Source organism: Salmo trutta, chromosome 22 (assembly GCF_901001165.1).
Source record: "Salmo trutta chromosome 22, fSalTru1.1, whole genome shotgun sequence".
In the NCBI taxonomy this organism is placed as follows: domain Eukaryota; kingdom Metazoa; phylum Chordata; class Actinopteri; order Salmoniformes; family Salmonidae; genus Salmo; species Salmo trutta.
In genome coordinates, this window is record NC_042978.1 from 3945778 (window position 1) to 3969663 (window position 23886).

At 40.6% G+C, this 23886-nt stretch overlaps 1 protein-coding gene across 1 annotated transcript; it reads left to right on the forward strand.

The window, feature by feature from the left end:
* The first annotated feature begins 8886 nt into the window (after nt 1-8886).
* ptger3 (prostaglandin E receptor 3 (subtype EP3)) lies at nt 8887-16414 on the forward strand. Its single transcript, XM_029708399.1, has 2 exons — nt 8887-9730; nt 16111-16414. The coding sequence occupies exons 1-2, from the start codon at nt 8939-8941 to the stop codon at nt 16411-16413; spliced, it is 1095 nt and encodes a 364-aa protein (XP_029564259.1). The 5' UTR covers nt 8887-8938; the 3' UTR covers nt 16414.
* Nucleotides 16415-23886: the final 7472 nt, after the last annotated feature.

Consider the following 23886-nt stretch of genomic DNA (forward strand, 5'->3'; position numbering starts at 1 on the left):
CACATACATACATATATATATATATATATATATATATAAAAACATTTACAGAAGTATTCAGACCTTTTGACATGAGACTCGAAATTGAGCTCAGGTGCATCCTGTTTCCATAGATCATCCTTGAGATGTTTCTACATCTTGATTTGAGTCCACCTGTGGTAAATTAAATTGATTGGACATGATTTGGAAAGGCACACACCTGTCTATATAAGATTCAACAGTTGTGAGTGCATATCAGAGCAAAAACCAAGCATGAGGTCGAAGGAATTGTCCGTAGAGCTCCGAGACAGGGTTGTGTCAAGGCACAGATCTGGGGAAGGGTACCAAAACATTTCTGCAGCATTGAAGGTCCCCAAGAACACAGTGGCCTTCATCGTTCTTAAATAGAAGAAGTTTGGTACCACCTAGACTCTTCCTAGAGCTGGCCGCCCGGCCAAACTGAACAATCGGGGGAGAAGGGCCTTAGTCAGGGAGGTGACCAAGAACCCAATGGTCACTCTGAGAGAGCTCTAGAGTTTCTCTGTGGAGATGGAAGAACCTTCCAGAAGGACAACCATCTCTGCAGCACTCCAACAATCAGGTCTTTATGTTAGAGTGGCCAGATGGAAGCCACTCCTCAGTAAAAGGCACATGACAGCCAGGCCCAGCCAATCAGAATGAGTTTTTCCCCGCAAAAGGGCTTTATTACAGACAGAAATACTCCTCCGTTTCATCAGCTATCTAGGTGGCTGATCTCAGACGACCCCGGAGGTCCTGGGCTGGCTGGCTTGGTTACACGTGGTGTGCGGTTGTGAGGTTGGTTGGACATATTGACAAATTCTCTAAAACAACATATGGTAGAGAAATTATTTTTATTTTATTATTTATTTTATTTTAGTTATTTAGCAGACACTCTTATCCAGAGCGACTTACAGTAGTGAATGCATACATTTTTCTCCATACTGGTCCCCCGTGGGAATCGAACCCACAACCCTGGCATTGCAAACACCATGCTCAACCAACTGAGCCACACAATTATCTGGCAACAGCTCTGGTGGACATTGCTGCAGTCAGCATGCCAATTGCACGCTCCCTCAAAACTTCAGACATCTGTGACATTGTGTTGTGTGACAAAACTGCACATTTTAGAGTGGCCTTATTGTCCCCAGCACAAGGTGCACCTGTGTAATAATTAGGGCTGAGTCCAACAAAAAACTCGTAAATGGAATGAAATAAAGCAAAACTTTTTCTCACAAGTGTAGCTTAGGGTGTGCGCTGAGCCACTCCTACAATGATAACAGTAAGACTGTAATAATATATAGAATGCATTAACAGAAATTACCATAACCAAACAAACATTGTAGATTAGAAATGATGGTAATTAACGGTAAAAACTTACACAGTACGTCCAAATGGTGATATTGGTGTGCCATCCCCGCGTCCTCCGCAATGGATTAGTCCATTCAGACAGGTGTGAATCAGACAGGCGTCTCATTAAGTTATTTGCCACTACTTCTAAAAAAGTCTTGCTCGACCAACAGACTATCGACCAATTGACTAAATGGGATCAGCCCTAGTAATGGTCATGCTGTTTAATCAGCTTCTTGATATGCCACACCTGTCAGGTGGATGCATTATCTTGGCAAAGGAGAAATGTTCACTAACAAGGATGTAAAAAAATTGGTGTACAACATTTCTGAAAAAAATTCTGGCATCTTTTATTTCAGCTCATGAAACATGGGACCAACACTTTACATGTTGCATTTATATTTTTGTTCAGTATATGTCTGTTGTTTTTGTTTTTTATATCCATTGTAAGACGATGTCCCCTTTGATTATCTTACGGTATATACCTGATTCATTATTGTTTGTGCTTCACTGACGTGACCGGTTTATCACTACAAAATATCCAGCTCCAAGTCTGGAAAGGGCTCTTCTCCCAGGAAGAGGTCTTGCTCGCCCTCCTCACCAGAGAGAGGAGAGAAGCGCAGTCGCTCCGGGTCCTCACCTCATCTGTTCGCCTAGGCAATCTCACTTGAATAAAGACCTCCTCCATTCCTGCCATTATTGAAAGATATTGTGATACCTCACATCTCAAAATAGGGCTACTTAATGTTAGATCTTTCACTTCCAAGGCAGTTATAGCCGAACTAATCACTGATTATATCTTGATGCGATTGGCCTGACTGAAACATGGCTTAAGCCTGATGAATTTACTGTGATAAATGAGGCCTCACCTCCTGGTTACACTAGTGACCATATCCCCCGCGCATCCCGCAAAGGTGGAGGTGTTGCTAACAGTTATGATAGCAAATTTCAATTTACAAAAAAAATGACGTTTTCATCTATTGAGCTTTTAGTCATTAAATCTATGCAGCCTACTCAATCACTTTTTATAGCTACCATTTACAGGCCTCCTGGGCCATATACAGCGTTCCTCACTGAGTTTCCTGAATTCCTATCAGACCTTGTAGTGATGGCAGATAATATTCAAGTTTTTGGTGACTTTAATATTTACATGGAAAAGTCCACAGACCCACTCCAAAAGGCTTTCGGAGCCATCATTGACTCAGTGGGTTTTGTCCAACATGACTCACAGTCACAGTCATACTCTGGACCTAGTTTTGTCCCGTGGAACAAATGTTGTGGATCTTAATGTTTTTCCTCATAATCCTGGACTATCGGACCACCATTTTATTATGTTTGCAATCGCAACAAATAATCTGCGCAGACCCCAACCAAGGATCATCAAAAGTTGTGCTATAAATTCTCGGACAACCCAAAGATTCCTAGATGCCCTTCCAGACTCCCTCTGACTACCCAATGACGTCAGAGTACAAAAAATGTGATCATATTACTCCAGTGCTAGCCTCTCTACACTGGCTTCCTGTTAAGGCAAGGGCTGATTTCAAGGTTTTACTACTAACCTACAAAGCATTACAGAGCTCCATTTTTATGGAATGGTCTGCCTTTCCATGTGAGAGACGCAGACTCGGTCTCAACCTTTAAGTCTTTATTGAAGACATCTCTTCAGTAGGTCCTCTGATTGAGTGTAGTCTGGCCCAGGAGTGTGAAGGTGAACGGAAAGGCACTGGAGCAACGAACCGCCCTTGCTGACTCTGCCTGGCCGGTTCCCCTCTCTCCACTGGGATTCTCTGCCTCTAACCCTATTACAGGGGCTGAGTCACTGGCTTAATGGTGCTCTTCCATGCCGTCTCTAGGAGGGGTGCGTCACTTGAGTGGGTTGAGTCACTAATGTGATCTTCCTGTCCGGGTTGGTGCCCCACTTGGGTTGTGCCGTGGCAGAGATCTTTGTGGGCTATACTCGGCCTTGTCTCAGGATGGTAAGTTGGTGGTTGAAGATATCCCTCTAGTGGTGTGGGGGCTGTGCTTTGGCAAAGTGGGTGGGGTTATAACCTGCCTGTTTGGCCCTGCTCGGGGGTAACGACAGATGAGGCCACCGTGTCTCCCGACTCCTCCTGTCTCAGCCTCCAGTATTTCTGCTGCAGTAGTTTACGTGTCGGGGGGATAGGGTCAGTCTGTTATATCTGGAGTATTTCTCCTGTCTTATCCGGTGTCTTGTGTGAATTGAAGTATGCTCTCTAATTCTCTCTCTCTTTTTCTCTCTCTCTTTCTCTCTCTCTCTCTCAGAGGACTTGAGCCCTAGGACCATGCCTCACGACTACCTGGACTGATTACGCCTTGCTGTCCCCAGTCCACCCGGCCGTGCTGCTGCTCCAGTTTCAACTGTTCTGCCTGCGGCTATGGAACCCTGACCTGTTCACTGGACATGCTACCTGTCCCAGACCTGCTGTTTTCAACTGTCTAGAGACAGCAGGAGCGGTAGAGATACTCTGAATGATCGGCTATGAAAAGTGAACATTTACTCCTGAGGTGCTGACCTGTTGCACCCTTGACAACCACTGTGATTATTATTATTTGACCCTGCTGGTCATCTATGAACATTTGAACATCTTGGCCATGTTCTGTTAAAATCTCCACCCGGCACAGCCAGAAGAGGACAGGCACCCCTCATAGCCTGGTTCCTCTCTAGGGTTCTTCCTAGGTTCTGGCCTTTCTATGGAGTTTTTCCAAGCCACCGTGCTTCTACACCTGCATTGCTTGCTGTTTGGGGTTGGGTTTCTGTACAGCACTTTGAGATATCAGCTGATGTAAATACATTTGATTTGATTATGGTGTCAGGCTCTTTTTGGAGAAACTGTATAATATTGTGAAGAGGCAACATACATGTTTTTATCCAAATTGCTCAGTGTCATGGCAGGCTACATTTTAAATCCGCTCATTAGGCTTTGAGAAAGGAGAATATCATAGAATGAACTTCCATTTTTGCCAAGGATGTTTTTCAGATGTTGGTCGCATAAACCCAGATTTTCTGTGATTTAGGAACATTCTTGTGTGTGCAATTGTATAAGTGAGGGAAAAATTATTACCAACTCAGGTCTGTTAAACCATCTTGAAATGTCTTTTGTATTCACCAAGAAGCTTGCTAAACTGATTTGATCTAACGTGAAGTCTTTCTCTGTTTTGAGGTGAAGGTAAGTATTTTTCTTTACTTTCTGATATTTCTTGTTTTGAATACGTGCAAGGAATTCTGATAGTGTCGTTTTAAGCTTAGGAAACAAACAAATGATTTGTAGCCGACAGTTTAATCATTCATTTTACCTCCTTAACTAATTGGTGGCCTAAGTGCACTATATATATATATATATATACAAAGGTATTTGGACACCCCTTCAAATTAGTGGATTCTGCTATTTCAGCCATACCTGTCGCTGACAGGTGTATAGAATTGAGCACACAGCCATGCAATCTCCATAGACAAACACCGGCAGTAGAATGGCCTTACTGAAGAGCTGTGACTTTCAATGTGGCACTGTCATTGGATGCCACTTTTCCAGCAAGTCAGTTTGTAAAATTTCGGCCCTGCTAGAGCTTCCCCGGTCAACTGTAAGGGCAGTTATTGTGAAGTGGAAAGGTCTAGTAGCAACAACGGCTCAGCCGTGAAGTGGTGGGCCACACCAACTCACAGAATGGGACCAGCGAGTGCTGGCACATGTAAAAATTGTCTGTCCTCGGTTGCAACACTCATTACTGAGTTCCAAACTGCCTCTGGAAGCAATGTCAGCACAATAACTGTTGGTAAGGAGCTTCATAAAATGGGTTTCCATGGCCAAGCACCCGCACACAAGCCTAAGATCACCATGGAGCAGTGGAAACGTGTTCTCTGAGTGATGAATTACACTTCACCATCTGGCAGTCTGACCTTCGAGTCTTGGTTTGGCGGATGCCAGGAGAACGCTACCTGCCCGAATGCATAGTAGTGCCAACTGTAAAGTTTAGTGGAGGAAGAATATTGGTCTGGGGCTGTTTTTCATGGTTCAGAATTGCCTGGGCTGCACAGAGCCCTGACCTCAACCCCCTCAAAATCCTTTAGGATGAATTGGAACACTGACTGCAAGTCAGGCCTTATTGCGTAACATCAGTGCCGGACCTCACTAATGCAATTGTGGCTGAATAGAAGCAAGTCCCTGCAGCAATGTTCCAACATCTAGTGGAAATCCTTCCCAGAAGAGAGGAGGCTACTATAGCAGCAAAGGGGGGACAAACTCTATGTTAATTCCCATGATTTTGGAATGAGATGTTTGACGAGCAGGTGTCCACATACTTTGTCATGTAGTGTACACACAGTGTACAAAACATTAGGAACACCTTCCTAATATTGAGTTGCACCTCCTTTTGCCCCCAGAACAGCCTCAATTAGTCGGTACATGGACTCTACATGGTGTCAAGCATTCCACATAAATGCTGGCCCATGTTGACTCCAATGCTTCCTACAGTTGTCAATTTGGCTGTATGTCCTTTGGGTGGTGGACCATTCTTGATATACACGGGAAACTGTTGAGCATGAAAAAGTGAAAAACCCAGCAGCGTTTCAGTTCTTGACTCACTCAAGCCGGTATGCCTGGCACCTACTACTATACCCAGTTCAAAGGCACTTAAATCTTTTGTCTTGCCCATTCACCATCTGAATGGCAATCTATGTCTCAAGGCTTAAAAATCCTTCTTTAACCTGTCTCCCCTTCATCTACACTGATTTGAAGTGGATTTAACAAGTGGCATCAATAAGGGATCATAGCTTTCACTTGGTCAGTCTCATGGAAACAGCAGATATTCCTAATGTTTTGTATGTCATATAGTTACAAGCACGCTACTCAACTTTGGTAAGCGTTTACCTCATGAAATGACTTAATTTATTTATATTGTGCGAGCTAAAATCTTTTCACTTAGTTTCTCTGCTTCATACTCGAACAGCTCAGGATATTTTTTTAACATCCATTTTTGTTTATGACAGCATCAATAGAATGTGATGACGAGGTCTTATCTTGATCACAAAAAATAAACTGAAACATAAGCAAAATGTGAATTAAGTCCTGTTAAACTCATTGCAGTGTTGTATATATATTTCCACACAGGTTGGATGATAATGCCTTTTAAGTGTAAAAGCTGTTTGAAAAGACCGCATGAAATGCCTGTTTTGGTGAGACGGAGTTCTGGCCTGCCTGGTGACATCACCAGGCGATATATTAGTTAATAGGCCAATAAGAAAGAGTTCCAAACCTCTGCCAATAACAGCTAGTTTTCAGTTTCCCTACTAAGACCACTCCCAGACAGTCCTAGCAACATTCTTACTTGAGAAATGGCTCTTAGCTAGGAAGTTATTTTGACCATTTTAATTGAAAAACAATCACAGTAAGTTACTTAATTGTTACCAAGAAATTATTTGTTATTCAGTTGAAAATGGCTGCAATGGACCTTTAAATACATGTCACTTCTACAATCAAAGCACATGTTATGGTTTAATTATATTTGATTGATGTTCTCAGTCTTGTCTGTAGGTGGCACTTGGTACTCTTAAACTACTACATTAAACAAATGGAATGGAATCAAACACCTGGAAACCATATGTTTGATATCATTCAAATGATTCCACTCACTACCACGATCCCATTCTCCCCAATTAAGGTGCCACCAACCTCCTGTGTCAGGAGGCTATTGTCACATTGTATAAATGATTGGAGACAGGTGCAGGAATATGTAATAGGGGGTTTTAATACTTCACCCAAAAATACATACCATGAAAAGGCACGGGGACGAAGCCCAAAACAAACATGTATAGAAAAACACAGGGATGTAACCCAAACAAAAGAGCGAGGTTAAACCTCTAATAAATACACGGGACGAGACCCATAATAACAAGTACACTATACACGCAGCACGAAAGCCGAACCAACAAAGCACAGTTGATGTGTAACGAGAATATTCTAAATCTATTTTCAGTTCAGCAAATGGCTTGCCTGGTTACCGACACTCCTAGCTCAGGCCAAACGCTATGCCACGCCCAATGGAAGTTAATGCCTCGATCACATCTACCGTGTTTTTGCGTTTTGGTACACCAGAAGTACAGTGCATTAATTTCCAATGGAACACTGCGTTTGACTTGCAGCTTCGTAGAGGAAGTTGCAGTGAGTTCTGTGTGGTGCATTGGATAAATCTAAAGTATGCATCAAATTGTATGCATAGACGGCTTGACAGAAATGGTAACAGGAGGTGAATGTTGAAGTTTTGTTGCACACATATCAAGATGATGCTGTGTACCATTTTGCGCAATGACGCTGTAGGTGTGTTCCAGGCACAAGCCTGGTTCACATTACCCATAAGCACTCCTTTACATTGCACCAGATGTCATGCATTTCAATGGGGACATCCACAACTGAGTGGAAACCTAACGCCCCCTTGCTGTTGAAGGGTCTGTTGCAAGATGGACATCGCTTTGAACATTTTTAAACATTGCAGTCTCTCTTCAGTCTTGTTGAAAAACAGTAAGTTACATTGATGATGGAAAATGTGTGGTTTTCAGTGATGGCGTTATGGTTTAACTAGCCACTTGTAAACAATGACCTATTCCTATATGTAAGTACTATTATAATAGCAATGTTAAATGATACACATTGCCTGTAAAGCCAATTATATTATGGCATTTGCCTCCCGTTTAAGTTTATGATGGTGAGGCTTTACAAACACTACACTTCTCTGTTCAGTAGCTGGGCATGACTCCTTGAAGATGACATACAGCATAATGAAATACCTGTCGATGTAAAGGGTAATTAGTAATGTATGTAGTGAATGACACAGCAGCAGAATAATTTAGTTTGAGTCATCAGGCTAGCAAATGGCATTGAATTAAAAGTAAACTACAATGTGAAGGATATAGGCTTGCCTTGTGATAATTAGGCTAGTAGGCCTACATTTTCTTAAATGCAACAACTAGGCTTATCCCATGGCTCTGAAGAGTCCTAGGTTAGTGATTTCCAACCATGTGGTTTAGGGAGCTTCCAAGGGGTCCCTGAAAAAGCTGTGATAAAACTAAGATGAATAAAACAGCAGCAAGGCCAAAATGTCTCATTTAAAAAAGCTTTTCAGTGGAACTCAGAATGGATCAGAACCCCTAGTTCAGGTAAGATCAATCATAGCTATATCAAAGCCATTAATAATAGCCTAGGCCAATATTCAATGTAAGGCATAGCTGCCTTTTAGGTATAGGCCTATGCTAAAACATTTACAATCTAATTTCAGCAGAAACGTGAACATGCACTTTATATTAGGCCCTTGTCCAGCTGCCAAAATTAGCCTCCTGGAGCAATTGGTGTTGAAAGTTAGGCCTGCCGAATTTTGAAAGTGTGCATATGCTCTTGCAGGTAGTCCCACCCCCCGTGCTTTAAAAAGTGTGACGCGTTTTTACGCACAGTAGCTTTGCAGACAACACTTAGAGGGTGCTGGGCATGTACAGTGGACTTAGCCTGTATGTATCCTCACATAGAGGATTACTTCCGACAACTGAGACTCTTTGGATACCCGGCGCAACTCTTCTCCTGGAGAGATGTTGGAATCCAACAAGTCCTTGCGTGAGAGCAATGTCACCAAAAGTGGCAACTGTGGATCCGTATCAGTTCTTTTCCCCATTACTATGATGGTAACGGGAATGGTGGGCAATTCTCTCGCTCTTATGCTAGTATATAGCTCGTACAGAAAAAAAGAAAATAACAGGAAAAAGTCTTTCCTACTCTGCATAGGGTCGCTGGCATTGACTGATCTGTTTGGACAGCTTCTCACCAGCCCGATAGTTATATCGGTTTACAGAGCCGATTTGAAATGGGACCGCATAGACTCATCGGGGAGTCTGTGTGCTTTCTTTGGAGTGTGCATGACAACTTTTGGCTTGTGTTCTCTATTCTTTGCCAGCGCAATGGCAATTGAGAGGGCATTAGCGATTACAAGTCCTCATTGGTACTCCAATCACATGAAGACAAGTGTGACAAAGCAAATTCTGGCAGTTATATGTTGTCTTGTTCTGCTTTTCTCGCTGTTGCCAGTCGCAGGAGTTGGGCACTATACGCTGCAATGGCCAGGCACTTGGTGCTTCATAAGCACTGGAGACAGAGAGGTCCCGGGCAACATGTTTTTCTCCATCACTTTCGCTGTTCTTGGGCTATTCTCACTTCTTGTGACTCTCTCCTGCAACGTCATCACAATTCGTGGATTACTTATTCGTTGCAAAACAAAATTGGGGACATCTCACTCATCCAAGCAGTGGGAACGATTAACCACGGAGACAGTCATTCAACTATTGGGAATCATGTGTGTACTGCTTATATGCTGGGCTCCTTTACTGGTAAGTTCTGGTGGTTTTCCTCTTGTTTTATAGCATTTGGTAATGTGGTGTAGAACTCTCTAAAATACTAAAATCATATTTAACAAGGCACGCCTATACTACAAATAATTCACAGAACGTACATTTTAATTAAAGTTCCAAAGGATTGGTCTCAGTTACAACCTTATTGACACACAGGTTTAGCCATCTTGAGGTGATTAGTTAACATTCGTGAGTGCTTGATGTCACACAGATGCTCTACAGAGCAGTATGTTTTGCTAGCTCACACTGGCTACGAGTTAACACCGACTGAACAACTTGGGGAACAGCTTCAGTTTGATCACCAAATTAGTTGGGGAAATAGATAGGGCTGTGACGATTATGACATTTTGGGTAACGATTAATTGTCATGCAAATGTACACGATGAAGTATTTTTCTTGTAATACATCATAATGCACGTTTGAAAATTAGTTTTGGAAATGAAGCTTCTCCTCCCAACAGTGCCATTCTGCTCATAGAACTGAAAAAATGCTATTATCTTCTTAAATAAAGTTGAATCTTCCCTTCCCCTAAAATATATATATTAAGAAGATTATGATGATGATTTTTTGGAGTTCACGGTTATTGTCCATAATTGTTGAACCAATTGAAAACCTCACCAGCTAGCTACCAATCTATTTTAGTTTCACTGATCATTAAAAACATGAGCCCACTAATTGTTATTTTGACCTTTCCACAAATGGTCTGGTATGTGTTGTTTGATATGAGCAAGTTAACCCAAATGTATCAAAGAATAGGTTGTGTGTCCACAATAATTTAGTGGCTATTGCCTGGCCAGTGGTCGAGCTAGCTACATTTCAGTAATTAGCTATCCTCCTAAACACTGTGGTCAGTGCAAAAACTAAGTGGAAAAGTTAGTTATTGTTGCCGTGGTGTAATCATGTCTAACCAGTTGGCTAATGTAGCCTGTGTGCCCATGAGCTCCCAAGTCTAGGTAGCTGTGTCTTTTGGTGTCCACGATTAGCTAGCTAGCTACTGTTGACTAACCCCATTCCATACAAATTTGCACAACCGCTGCATTCAAACAAGGTTGCAATGAAAACTAATGGGACTGTGTGGGCATCAGTCTGTGCTGAGAACCACGTTTCTATTCAAGCTTCGATTGACATGGTAATGGCCCAATAGTATTGCAGAAAAGTTGAAAAAACAGACCTCTCTGACGCTGTACGTTAAATTGTGACGTGTCATGACGTAACGTACAGCACGCATAATGCAACTCATTCTGTGTCGTACAGCCTCTCTCAACCAGGTGTAGCGCTTCTCTCTCAGATTAAAAACAAGAAAGAGACAGGGACAGGGTAAGGGGGATACCTAGTCAATTGTACAACTGAATGCATTCATTTTTTGCGTCATGACTGCAAGCCATAATGACTCTCAAAAGCCGCAACAGCCGCCCTAAAAACCCGATTCAAATTCGACACAAACCTTCGAATATGTATGTAATGACACATTATATGAACTCTTTATAGTGTTTTCTTTATATTTTAGAGGTGATAAGTTGGACAGATCGGGTGAAAAAAGCAGTTTCCCCACACGGCTTATAGGTTTCACTTCCCCACCTGAAATTTTTAAAAAGACCCAACGAATTTCATTGCCTTCTTTAATCATGCAGAGACAGGCAGCATGAAGGTTTCATCATTGATTTTACTGGAAAGAGAAGAAATTGTGCTTTACAATGGTATTCATATTACAGTTGACCTGGAAGTATTACATTTCTGGGGCGTTAAAATAAGGTCATTGTATTGTACATTATAGCGCGATGTACAAAAGTGTGTTAGCTAACTATAGTTGGCTACTGCATGGCCATTGTAAGCCAGCATGCTAACTAGCCAGCTACATTTCAGTCAGTACCTATCCTTCTAAATGCGATGGTCACTGGATAAACTAGCTATGAGTTGAACATATAGGTATCAGTCAAAAGTTTGGTCACACGTACTCATTCAAGGGTTTTTCTTTATTTTGACTATTTTCTACATTGTAGAAAAATAGTGAAGATGTCAACTATGAAATAACACATATGGAATCATGTAGTAACCAAAAAAAGTGTTAAACAAATTAAAATATATTTTATATTTGAGGTTGTTCAAAGTTGCCACCCTTTCCCTTGATGAAAGCTTTGCACACTCTTGGCATTCTCTCAACCAGCTACATGAGGTAGTCACCTGGAATGCATTTCAATTCACAGGTGGGCGTTGTTAAAAGTACATTTGTGGAATTTCTTAAAACCTGTTGAGGCCACGGGTTAGCAATGAACCCTGAGACGGGATTGCTAGCAAGGCTGGAAATTCAAAACATCAAAAATCTAATAATTTCAATTTCTCAAACAATCAACTATTTTACACCATTTAAAAGATAAACATCTCCTTAATCTAACCACATTGTTCGATTTTCAAAGAGGCTTTACGGCAAAATCATAAAGTTAGATTATGTTAGGACAGTACATAGCCACAAAAGTACAAACATCCATTTTCAATTCAAGGTCAGGCGTCACCAAAAGCAGAAACCAGCTAAAATTATGCACCAACCTTTGACAATCTCCATCAGATGACACTCCTATGACATTATGTTATACAATACATGCATTTTTTGTTCCATCAAGTTCATATTTATATCCAAAAACCGCATTTTACAGTAGCGGTGAAATTCTGATTTTTTTCTTCTCTGAAATGCTTCCGGTGAACAACGTAAATTATAATATTGTCATTCAAATAATTATAGTTTAACATTTCGTAAATGATACTGTCTTGCCAGATTTCAAAATAACTTTACTGGGAAATCACAAGTTGCAATAAACCGGGTGCTGTGCTAAGAACAATAAGCTAGCCTAATTAGCTTAGCATCATCTTGTAACCATGTAATATCAATAATACTATTGTCAATAATCCATTACCTTTGATTATCTTCATCCATTGGCAGTTCCAGGAATTCCAGGTCCACAACAAATGTGGTTTCTTTTGACAAAGTTCATAATTGATGTCCAAATAACTCCAAGTTGTTCCATGTTGTTAGCGCTTCGGTGGCTACTAAAAAGTAGCGCGGGGGGGTGTGTGAAGTCACGGCGAAAAGTTAAAAAAGTTACAAAAATAATCTATTTATGTTTGTTCAAACATGTCAAACGTTGTTTAGCATCAATCTTTAGAGCCATTTTTAACGTGAAACATCAGTAATGTTTCAACCCGACCTCACCTGTGTCTAGAAAAACGTTTTTTAAAAATGTCTCGTGTCTCATGATTGCGCAGGTGCAGGCCATAATGGAAGTGACGACATCCCACGGACGTCAACTTCAATGCATTCTAATTTGCTCCCTGTTAATCATAGAAGCATCAAACAACTTTATAAAGATCGCTGACATCTAGTGGAATCCATAGGAGTTGCGAACTGAATCCTTTCTCACTATGGTATCTAATAAACAATGACACTAAATAGTACAGCCACAAAATTCTCCTTTTTTTTAATCAATTTTTCTCAGGTTTTTCCCTGCAATATGAGTTTTGTTATACTTACAGACACCATTCAAACTGTTTTAGAAAATTCAGAGTGTTTTCTATCCGAATGTGTTAATAATATGCATATCCTAGCTTCTGAGTTGGTGTAGGAGGCAGTTAAAAATGGGCACATATTTTTTCAAAATTCTCAATACTGCCACCGTGGCCCGTAGAGGTTTTAACCTCTATGGGCTAGGTGGGACGCTTTACTCAAATGCCAGTGTAATCCTGTGGCGCGATATTCAAATACCTTAAAAATGCTATTACTTCAATTTCTCAAACATATGACTATTTTACACCATTTTAAAGACAAGACTCTCGTTAATCTAACCACACTGTCCGATTTCAAAAAGGCTTTACAACGAAAGCAAAACATTAGATTATGTCAGCAGAGTACCCAGCCAGAAATAATCAGACACCCATTTTTCAAGCTAGCATATAATGTCACATAAACCCAAACCACAGCTAAATGCAGCACTAACCTTTGATGATCTTCATCAGATGACACAACTAAGACATTATGTTATACAATACATGCATGTTTTGTTCAATCAAGTTCATATTTATATAAAAATAACGCTTTTTACATTAGCATGTGACTAGCATGTGACTAGCATTCCCACCGAACACTTCCGGTGAATTTACTAAATTACTCACGATAAACGTTCACAAAAAACATAATTATTTTAAGAATTATAGATACAGAACTCCTCTATGCACTCGCTATGTCCGATTTTAAAATAGCTTTTCGGTGAAAGCACATTTTGCAATATTCTAAGTAGATAGCCCGGCATCACAGGGCTAGCTATTTACACACCCACCAAGTTTAGCCTTCACCAAAGTCAGATTTACTATAAGAAAAATGTTATTACCTTTGCTGTTCTTCGTCAGAATGCACTCCCAGGACTTCTACTTCAATAACAAATGTTGGTTTGGTCCCAAATAATCCATAGTTATATCCAAACAGCAGCGTTTTGTTCGTGCGTTCAAGACCCCCTTATCCGAAAGGGTAAATAAGGGTTACGCGCCCGACGCGTTTCGAGACAAAAAAATTCTAAATATTCCATTACCGTACTTCGAAGCATGTCAACCGCTGTTTAAAATCAATTTTTTTGCAATTTTTCTCGTAAAAAAGCGATAATATTCCGACCGGGAATCTGTGTTTTAGTTCAAAGAGAGAGAAAGTAAAAAAATGAGGTCGCCCTGTGCACGCGCCTCAGTCTGATGGTCCTCTAATAGACCACTTACCAAAGGCGCTAATGTTCTTCAGCCAGGGGCTGGAATTACATCATTCAGCTTTTTCCCGGGTTCTGAGAGCCTATCGGAGCCGTAGGAAGTGTCACGTTACAGCAAAGATCCCAAGTTTTCAATAAACAGAGCCAAGAAGCCCAAGGAATGGTCAGGGAGGGTACTTCCTGTACAGAATCTTCTCAGGTTTTTGCCTGCCATATGAGTTCTGTTATACTCACAGACACCATTCAAACAGTTTTAGAAACTTTAGGGTGTTTTCTATCCAAAGCCAATAATTATATGCGTATTCTAGTTTCGGGCAGTAGTAATAACCAGATTAAATCGGGTACGTTTTTATCCGGCTGTGTAAATACTGCCCCCTAGCCCTAACAGGTTAACCTGTTGGGGATAGGAAAATATTCAGTTTCAAGAAAATATTCACACGGAAAAATATGCAAAGAACGGAGTACAGGGTGTGCAAAATAAAGGTACCAGCCTTATAAGAACGTTCACCAGGGACGCAGCCCAAAAACAATACAACGTAACTCCAAGAGGGAAAAACACAGAACCTCATAACAAACAATCAACCCTGACAACGAACAATCCCGCACAAACCACAAACCTAACTAGCTAGCCTAAATACCCTTCCCCACTAACAACTAATACAAAACAGGTGCGTAACTAACCTAGGCCTAACTAACAGAACGTGAAACATAAATCGGTGGCGACGACGACCACCGAGCGCCACCTTCCGTAGGTGTCGTGACAGTTTTGGTAAATGCGTTGCACCATTAGATGCACTTTTTGGCGTACTCTATAATTTAACCTGTTTCTGTTTCTACAGTGTGCAATAAGGCCTAAGTATAATTTTTATTTATTCTGTGCATAATTGTATTTTGTACACACATCCAGATACTCAGCTTGTTTGTGGAGTGACTTTCTTAGGGATAGGACAGGGTGTGGACAAGGCTAGGTTACCGGAACAGCATTATGACCAGTCTTAAATCGTTGGATAACAAAAGTAGGTTGTAATGATGATATTATACAGCTATTGACTATAAAATTGTGCTGTTTTCTGTCGATTTATACAGCTTGTCATAAGGGGATGTCCAAGGCAGGTTGGATTAATTTGCAGTGGGCGGATGAGACACATTTTATTACCATGTGCAGCCACAACAAATCTGAATCAGTTAGTGATCGGATCATCTTAATCAGATGATGACAACCACATGTTAACCACGGCTTTTGAGAGTTGATTAAAATCCATTGGACGCGCCCGTGCGTTAATCTAAGTAACATAATACAATGTAAAAAAGTGAGCCCTGCATGACAAAACCAAACAATTACATAATCAAGGCAGGATCATCAGAAACATAGACCATTTTTTAATGAAAAAACATTACCACGTTCCCAATGCATCCAACTGTTTTTTTTCCCGTACGTGAGGTGTGTAGAAACTAAAAGCCGTTTTAGCGAAATCTGTAGTGACAGAAGGAATTTCAAGAGTTTGCCATCTCTGTGACCAGGTATGGTATCTCGTATATCTATAAATTAGTAGTGATGTTAAGTAAAGCGAGACCCTCCAAGGTACTCTTGATTTAATTGTCACTGACTCTCTTCTTTAGGTGCTGATGTTAAGAATGATCTCGACACAGACGTCTTCACATCACTGCAAACCGGCAGAAGTGTCTTTCACTCCTAGTCAAGACATCCAGGTGGACTGTAACTTCTTTCTCACCGCCATTCGCCTGGCCTCTCTGAACCAGATCCTGGACCCTTGGGTTTACCTGCTTCTAAGGGAGATTACACTGCGCAAGTTCTGCCAGGTGGCCAATGCTGTGTCCAACTGCTCCATAGACGGACAAAAGGATACTCAGACGGCCCTGGATGCTCTCAACAAGCAGCCTTCTGACACTAACGGTCTGTAGAAACAGTAAATGGACCCGATCAAACTTAAGGATAACCTGACCTTACTACTATTTTTTTTATTTCCATCACCCACAGTCCAAAAACAGTTATTGTGCAATAATGTTGTGCTGCTAATGACAGAAATTACTTTGTTAGTGTGTTAATGGACCTGGCAATGCTCTCCATGTGCATTAATTTTTGGTTGGTTGCATATATTCTAGTGAGGCTCACAAAACCAGCATGTGAAAACGTGACCTCTGCAACCTGACTGTTTAAAGCCAATGAGTTCCAGGGGGATTTTTTACATTTTTTTTACAGCCCTACCAAACACAAACAGACATTCTCAATCAGAAGATACCATTTTGTTTTTCAACCAACAAGTTAAAACAATGTCAGTGAATTATTAGAGTGCTCGTAAGGGGGTGTGATGCAGCCTTTTGACAGTTGACATCTGTTAATGGAATATAGTTTTTAACTTTCTGGAAAGACATTTGCATTTCATGTAACAAAGTTGATGTTAAATGTAATGATGGCTGGAATGTGTGACGTTTTTAATTCAAATCATTCTTCACTTTGTCATCTGTAATAGACTAGATTTGTAACCAAATTTTAAAAAAGGGAAACCTCTGAAGTGCAAGGCAAGTGTACTCGAAACTAGAATAGATTGAGCAATATTATATATGCTAATTTAAGAAGATTGCAAAATGCATTGACATATGGAAAAGGCATTGATATTTGTTGTTTCTGTGTTGAACACTGAAATGTGTGTTTAACTCTGAATGTGCTGAAGATCCTACCTATTGGGTATATGCTGTCATATGTACAGGGGGGTCCACAATTATTGGCACCCTTGATAAAAAATGAGCAAAAAAAAATGGTATAAAATAAATAGATTTTCTATATTGTATGCAAAACAAATAGGAAATATATATTTTATGCTAATACAATTGCTCTGATAAAGATTTTGTTTAACTCCTGAGTGGCGCAGAGGTCTAAGGCACTGCATCTCAGTGCTACAGGCGTCACTACAGACACCCTGGTTGGAAACCAGGCTGTATCACAACTGGCCATGATTGGGAGTCCCATAGGGCGGTGCACAATTGGCCCAACGTTGTCCGGGTTTGGCCGGTGTAGGCCGTCATTGTAAATAAGAATTTGTTCTTAACTGACTTGCCTAGTTAGAGAAAGGTTAAATAAAAAAGAATAATAATAATAATAATTAAAACTCTATAAGAGTTGCGAGGATAACGACACTGTTGATGGAATATCGTTTTTGACCTAATGGGATTACATTTGCATTTCATATAACAAAGTTGATGTTAAATGTAATGATGGCTGGAATGTGTGACATGTTTAATTAAAATAGTTATTAACTTTTTTCTAAACTGTTTAAAAACCTCTACAAGATTGGTATCCACCCGCGGGACGGTTGAGCTAACGTAGGTTAATGTGATTAGGTTGTAAGTAACAAGACAATTTCCCAGGACATAGACATATCTGATATGGGCAGAAAGCCTAAATTCTTGGTAATCTAACTGCACTGTTCAATTTACAGTAGCTATTACAGTGAAAGAATACCATGATATTGTTTGAGGAGAGTGCAAAGTTATGAACTTGAACATGTATTAATAAATCAATTAGGCACATTTGGGCAGTCTTGATACAACATTTTGAACATCAATACAAAGGTTCATTGGATCAGTCTAATACTTTGCACATGCACTGCTGCCATCTAGTGGCCAATATATACATTCCGCCTGGGCTGGAACAATACATTATGGCCTTTCTCTTGCATTTCAAAGACGGTACAAAGAAATACAAAAAACACCATGTTTTTTTCTTTGTATTATCTTTTACCAGATCTAAGGTTTTATATTCTCCTACATTAATTTAACATTTCCACAAACTTCAAAGTGTTTCCTTTCAAATGGTATCAAGAATATGCAAATCCTTGCTTCAGGTTCTGAGCTACAGGCAGTTCGTTTTGGGTATGTAATTTTAGGCGAAAATTGGGGGGAAAGGGTTTGATCCTTAAATTAATGGGATTGGAGAACAGTTTGGGGGAGATCTAGGAACATTCCTCCATACAGAATATTTCCAGTTCCATGATATACCTTGTCTGGGCTTATGGACTGCCCTCTTCAATTCAAACCACAGGTTTTCAATGGGGTTCAAGTCCGACAGATGGCCATTGCAAAATGTTGATTTTGTGGTCAATTAACCAAGACGCAGAATATAATTGCCCCATTTTTTGAGCATACTCTATAGGTCAGTATTTATATTATTTATTTGATTGTCTTTTCTGCTTATCTTTATCAAGGGTGCCAATAATTATGGACCCCATTGAGCTTCTGCTATTTACATTTTGGTCATTTATATTTTTGGTCATGTAAAGGTTTTGTTTATTCCTATTGTCTCTTGAATCTCTCGTTTTATAAGGGATTGAATATGTTCCAACAAAAGCCTTGGGAGACCTGATTGAATGATTTTTCATAAGCATGTACTGTATATTTCTCATATGGTCATGCCTGCAGCCTATGCTGTGAATGGATATGATAATGTTCTCTTTCATGTTGTATGGTAGTTCATGAATCATGTCAGTGGGATGGTGTTCTCCATGAGCCGTTACTTCTTCATCAGTCCAGTACCCTGGACAACAACATGAACGATGTCATACTGTACAGTACTTCACCTTGCCTTACCATGCCTAGCGTATTGAAAAACATTTATGAGCCAAATACCTAGTTGATTACTTGGGTAACATAATGATGCTAACTGGCAGGCAAACTTGAGAGCTTGTGTATTTTCAGTTTCTCACCTATGGCAATGATTATCTGTCAACATTGTTATTACAGACATAATTTCTTCAATGATTGTCAAACCAGTCTGCCTCAGAAACCAGCTCAAAGGTTTAACCGTATGAAGTTATTAAGATTGAAAGGAGAGATAGAGTTAAATACTGTGCTATTGCAGCATGGAGAGCAGTTTATCTATGGTGTTTCAAGTGCATTTTGCAAAGGAACACATTTCTGTGACATTGAGTAAGGTTTATATTTATGTTGTATTCTTTGTTCACTGTTAATGTGCAATCAGGGATTTGCATGTTATTCGTTTATTATAGGTGTTAAACATGCTAATTTATAATTTTGAGAGGAAAGTTTCTACGATATTAGGTGGTCAATTGAATGAAGGGATTTTAATGTATGTGTGTCTAGAAATTAGTTTCACTCCAGGGTTGCATTCATGCATTTAACATAATTATTATGTACAGGTCGTCCTGAGACATGATTGTGTGATGGAACACAATTACTCTCAAATTGAATTAACTTTAACTTAATAAATTATATATTTGTAAGCAGAGTTTACGTCATCTTTCTAATGACAGAAAACATTCAGATTTTTTAATATCCACATGTACAGGGTTGCAGGTGTGATTGCAGGGTACAGTGAAAATCTTAGGCTTCGAGCTCCAACATGCAGAACTAGTGAAATAAAGTAATGAAAATGGTAATAAAAACAATAGAAATATATGCATAACAACAACTGTGGCAGTGATGAATAAATAAAATGTCCAAAGTATAGACTGTTGAGGGGTTGGGGTGGAATGACCATAGGGGAAGCAGCAGCATGAACATTGAGTGAAATAAAAACTAAAGTAATAATATCCATATTAACAACTGCAACAGTGATACATGTCATTGGGGTGGGGGCATAGTAAAGTCCGTTGGGGGGGGGGGCAACAGGAGAAAGAGTGTCCATAGGGGGAGTTGTTACAGGTAAATTAAGTGAGAGTTGGGGGTGTGGGGGTGTTGCCGTACCAGGCTGTGATGCAGCCCAACAGTATGCTCTCGATGGTGCTCCTGTAGAACACTGAACACCGAATTTCTTCGGCATCTTGAGGTTGAAGAGTTGCTGTCGTGCCTTCTTCACTACAGTGTCCATGTGGTTAGACCATTTCAGCTTCTCTGAGATGTGTACGCAGAGAAATTATTGGCCATCTCCACGGCGGCCCTGTTGATGAGGATGGGGGCGTGTCCAGCTTGGTTCCTTCTGAAGTCCACAATCCACTCCTTTGTTTTGCTAACATTGAGGGAGTGGTTGTTTACCTGGCACAATGCCATCAGAGAGCCTACCTCCTCCCTGTAGGCTGTCTTATCATTGTTGGTAATCAGGCCTACTACTGTCGTGTCGTCAGCGAACTTGATGATGGAGCTGGAAATGTGTGAGGCCACGCAGTCATGGGTAAACAGATAATACAGAAGGGGACTGAAGACGCACTCTTGTGGGAGCTTATAGGGCACTATGGTATTGAAAGCCGAGGTGTAGTCGATGAACAGCATCCTCACATATGCATTCCTTTTGTCCAGGTGGGTAAGGGCAGTGTGCAGTGCGTCTGTGGATCTGTCAGGGCGGTAGGCAAATTGGAGAGGGTCGAGTGTGTCGGTCGGGAGGAGGTGATATGGTCTTTGACTAGCCTCTCAAAGCACTTCATGATTACGGAAATGAGTGCTACTGGTCAGTAGTCATTCAGTTCAGTTACTTTCCCTTTCTTGGGCATAGGGATGATAGTGGACATCTTGAAGCAGGTGGGTATAGAGGCCTGAACTAGGGAGAGATTGAAAGTGCCAGAACACAACAGCCAGCTGCTCTGCTGAGGGCACGGCTAGAGATGCCATCTGGGCCGGCAGCCTTGCGAGGGTTAACACATTTTAATGTCTTACATACATCCTCAGTGGAGACTGTGTGCGTAGCACACGTTGTCATCGCACTTTGTCATCAGGGGCTCTCCTCGGTAACTCAGGGTCATAGTGCTCAATTTTTCAGAAAGGTGTCTAGCTCGTCTGGTAGGGTGGCATTGGTGTCGGTGATGCGGCTGGCTTTCTTTTTGCAATCCGTGATTGTTATGAGCCCCTGCCACATACGCCTTGTGTCCGACCCACTGAATTGCTCCTCCACTTTGTCTCAATACTTGTGTTTTGCCACCATGACCGTTCTGCCTAAGTCATATTTGTACTGTTTAAACAAACTATTGTCCCCGGTCACCATGCCAAGTATTCCTACAAGGCTCCTATCAAACCACAATTTTTGATTTGGGTACGATTTGAAAGATACTATAGGTGTCACGTCATCTATACATTTTTTGATGAACATGCTGTTATACAATTTTAATTGTCCATAGGCAATTTTCCAAGGCTTTACTCTTCAAATCATATGGAGGCAAATTACATTTTCCTCATGCAGTACTTCCACAATAGAAAGGAAAAAAGGTGATAATGATCCCTGCTGAGTACACTCGCTCCATTTCAACACTTGCAGTTCCGTAATGAGCTTTGCAAGATATCATTTGCTCTCATAAAATATGAATGAATAAGACCATTAGGCCTACTACTCAGAGATATGTGGACAGAGGATTTTGAGAAAAATAACTTTAATGTTGGCTTAGCCTTGCAAAATAGGATCTCTGCTAAGAGAAAATAATGCATACATTGTAATTCAATGTTGCACCCTCAGGGGTAACACTGAGGTACTACATTAAGGTACCCTTTATTGGGGTTTTAAAGATGTTTAATTATAGTTCCTATTGTAGAGACCATAACCCAACACCTAGCACCCTTGCCAAGAGGTTTGTAAGGGCTAAGTTGTTGGGTTGACAGTCGTTGGACCCGGATTTGAGTTCTGGGCAGGGCCACCCCCAAAATGCGCTGCATCAGTGTAAGACATGAGATGAAGTTACCATGATACCATTGAGGTGCCCTGAGGAGCTTGAGAAAGAGAATCACAGGGGCGCACTTTCCGAAGGACACCTACCATTCTAGGCAAGAGGTACGGATCTCTCGACTTATGGCTAAGATGTTGGGTTGATAGTCGATGGTTTGAATACTGGTTGGACAACTCCTGAATTCGCTGCAAAAAGTAGTTTATAAATAATGAGTTATTCTAAAATTTGATATTAGTTTAAATTGTGTGATTTCTCATTTTGGTGATGCCAAATAATGGATTTATATTGCTCCACTGTAATTTCTGTTATTCATGTTATTGTTATTTGCTACAGCAGGAAAATAACCCTGCAGCAACAGGTAATGTGAATTATTATGTGTATTATAATTAATGGAATTGTTTTTAGGGGTTTATACATTTTTTGTTAGGGCAAATAAAGTCTGACATGTTAAAGGGGGAATTACAAACTCTACATCTACACGTTCCGCTAGCGGAACGATTGCTCCAATATCCAATGATGGGCGGGGCGCGAAATTCAAACTCCTCTAAAATCGAAAACTTCCATTTTTCAAACATATGACTATTTTACAGCTATTTAAAGACAAGACTCTCCTTTATCTAACCAAACTGTCCGATTTCAAAAAGGATTTACAGCGAAAGCAAAACATTAGAATATGTCAGCAGAGTACCCAGCCAGAAATATTCAGACACCCATTTTTCAAGCTAGCATATCATGTCACATAAACCCAAACCATAGCTAAATGCAGCACTAACCTTTGATGATCTTCATCAGATGACACACCTAGGACATTATGTTATACAATACATGCATGTCTGTTCAATCAAGTCCATATTTATATCAAAAACCAGCTTTTTACATTAGCATGTGACGTTCAGAACTAGCATTCCCACCGAACACTTCCGGTGATTTTACTAAATTACTCACGATAAACGTTCACAAAAAGCATAACAATTATTTTAAGAATTATAGATACAGAACTCCTCTATGCACTCGATATGTCCGATTTTAAAATAGCTTTTCGGATGAAGCACATTTTGCAATAATCTAAGTACATAGCCCGGCATTACAGGGCTAGCTATTTAGACACCCTGCAAGTTTAGCCTTCACCAAAATCACATTTCCTATAAGAAAAATGTTCTTACCTTGCTTGTTCTTCGTCAGAATACACTGCCAGGACTTCTACTTCAATAACAAATGTAGGTTTGGTCCCAAATAATCCATCGTTATGTTCCATCAAGACGTTTTGTTCGTGCGTTCTAGACACTATCCCAACGCTAAATCTCGGCCACGAGCATGACGCAAAATATGACAAAAAATTTCTAAATATTCCATTACCGTACTTCGAAGCATGTCAACCGCTGTTTAAAACCAACTTTTATGCAATTTATCTCGTAGAGAAGCGATAATATTCCGACCGGGAATCTGCCTGTCTGTAAACTGAGGAAAAAACCGAAAGCCGGGGGCGGGGCGGGTCACGCGCCTAAGGCTTAGTCCATTGAGTGACCACTCAGCTTTTGCTCTCCTTTGTTTCAGCCAGGGCTTTGAATTACGTCATTCCTGTTTTTCCCGGGCTCTGAGACTCCATTGTTGACGTGCGAAGTGTCACGTAAGAGCAGAGATCCTTTGTAAACGATAGAGATAATAAAGAAGGGCAAGAAATGTTCAGACAGGGTACTTCCTGAACAGAAGCATCTCAGGTTTTTGCCTGCCATAGGAGTTCTGTTATACTCACAGACACCATTCAAACAGTTTC

What these genes read in the sequence shown, in the direction of transcription:
- ptger3 (XM_029708399.1), top strand. Translation starts at nt 8,939, where the DNA reads ATGTTGGAATCCAACAAGTCCTTGCGTGAGAGCAATGTCACCAAAAGT. An exon ending in TATGCTGGGCTCCTTTACTG is followed by an intron (nt 9,731 to 16,110) that starts GTAAGTTCTGGT and finishes TCTCTTCTTTAG; the next exon opens with GTGCTGATGTTAAGAATGAT.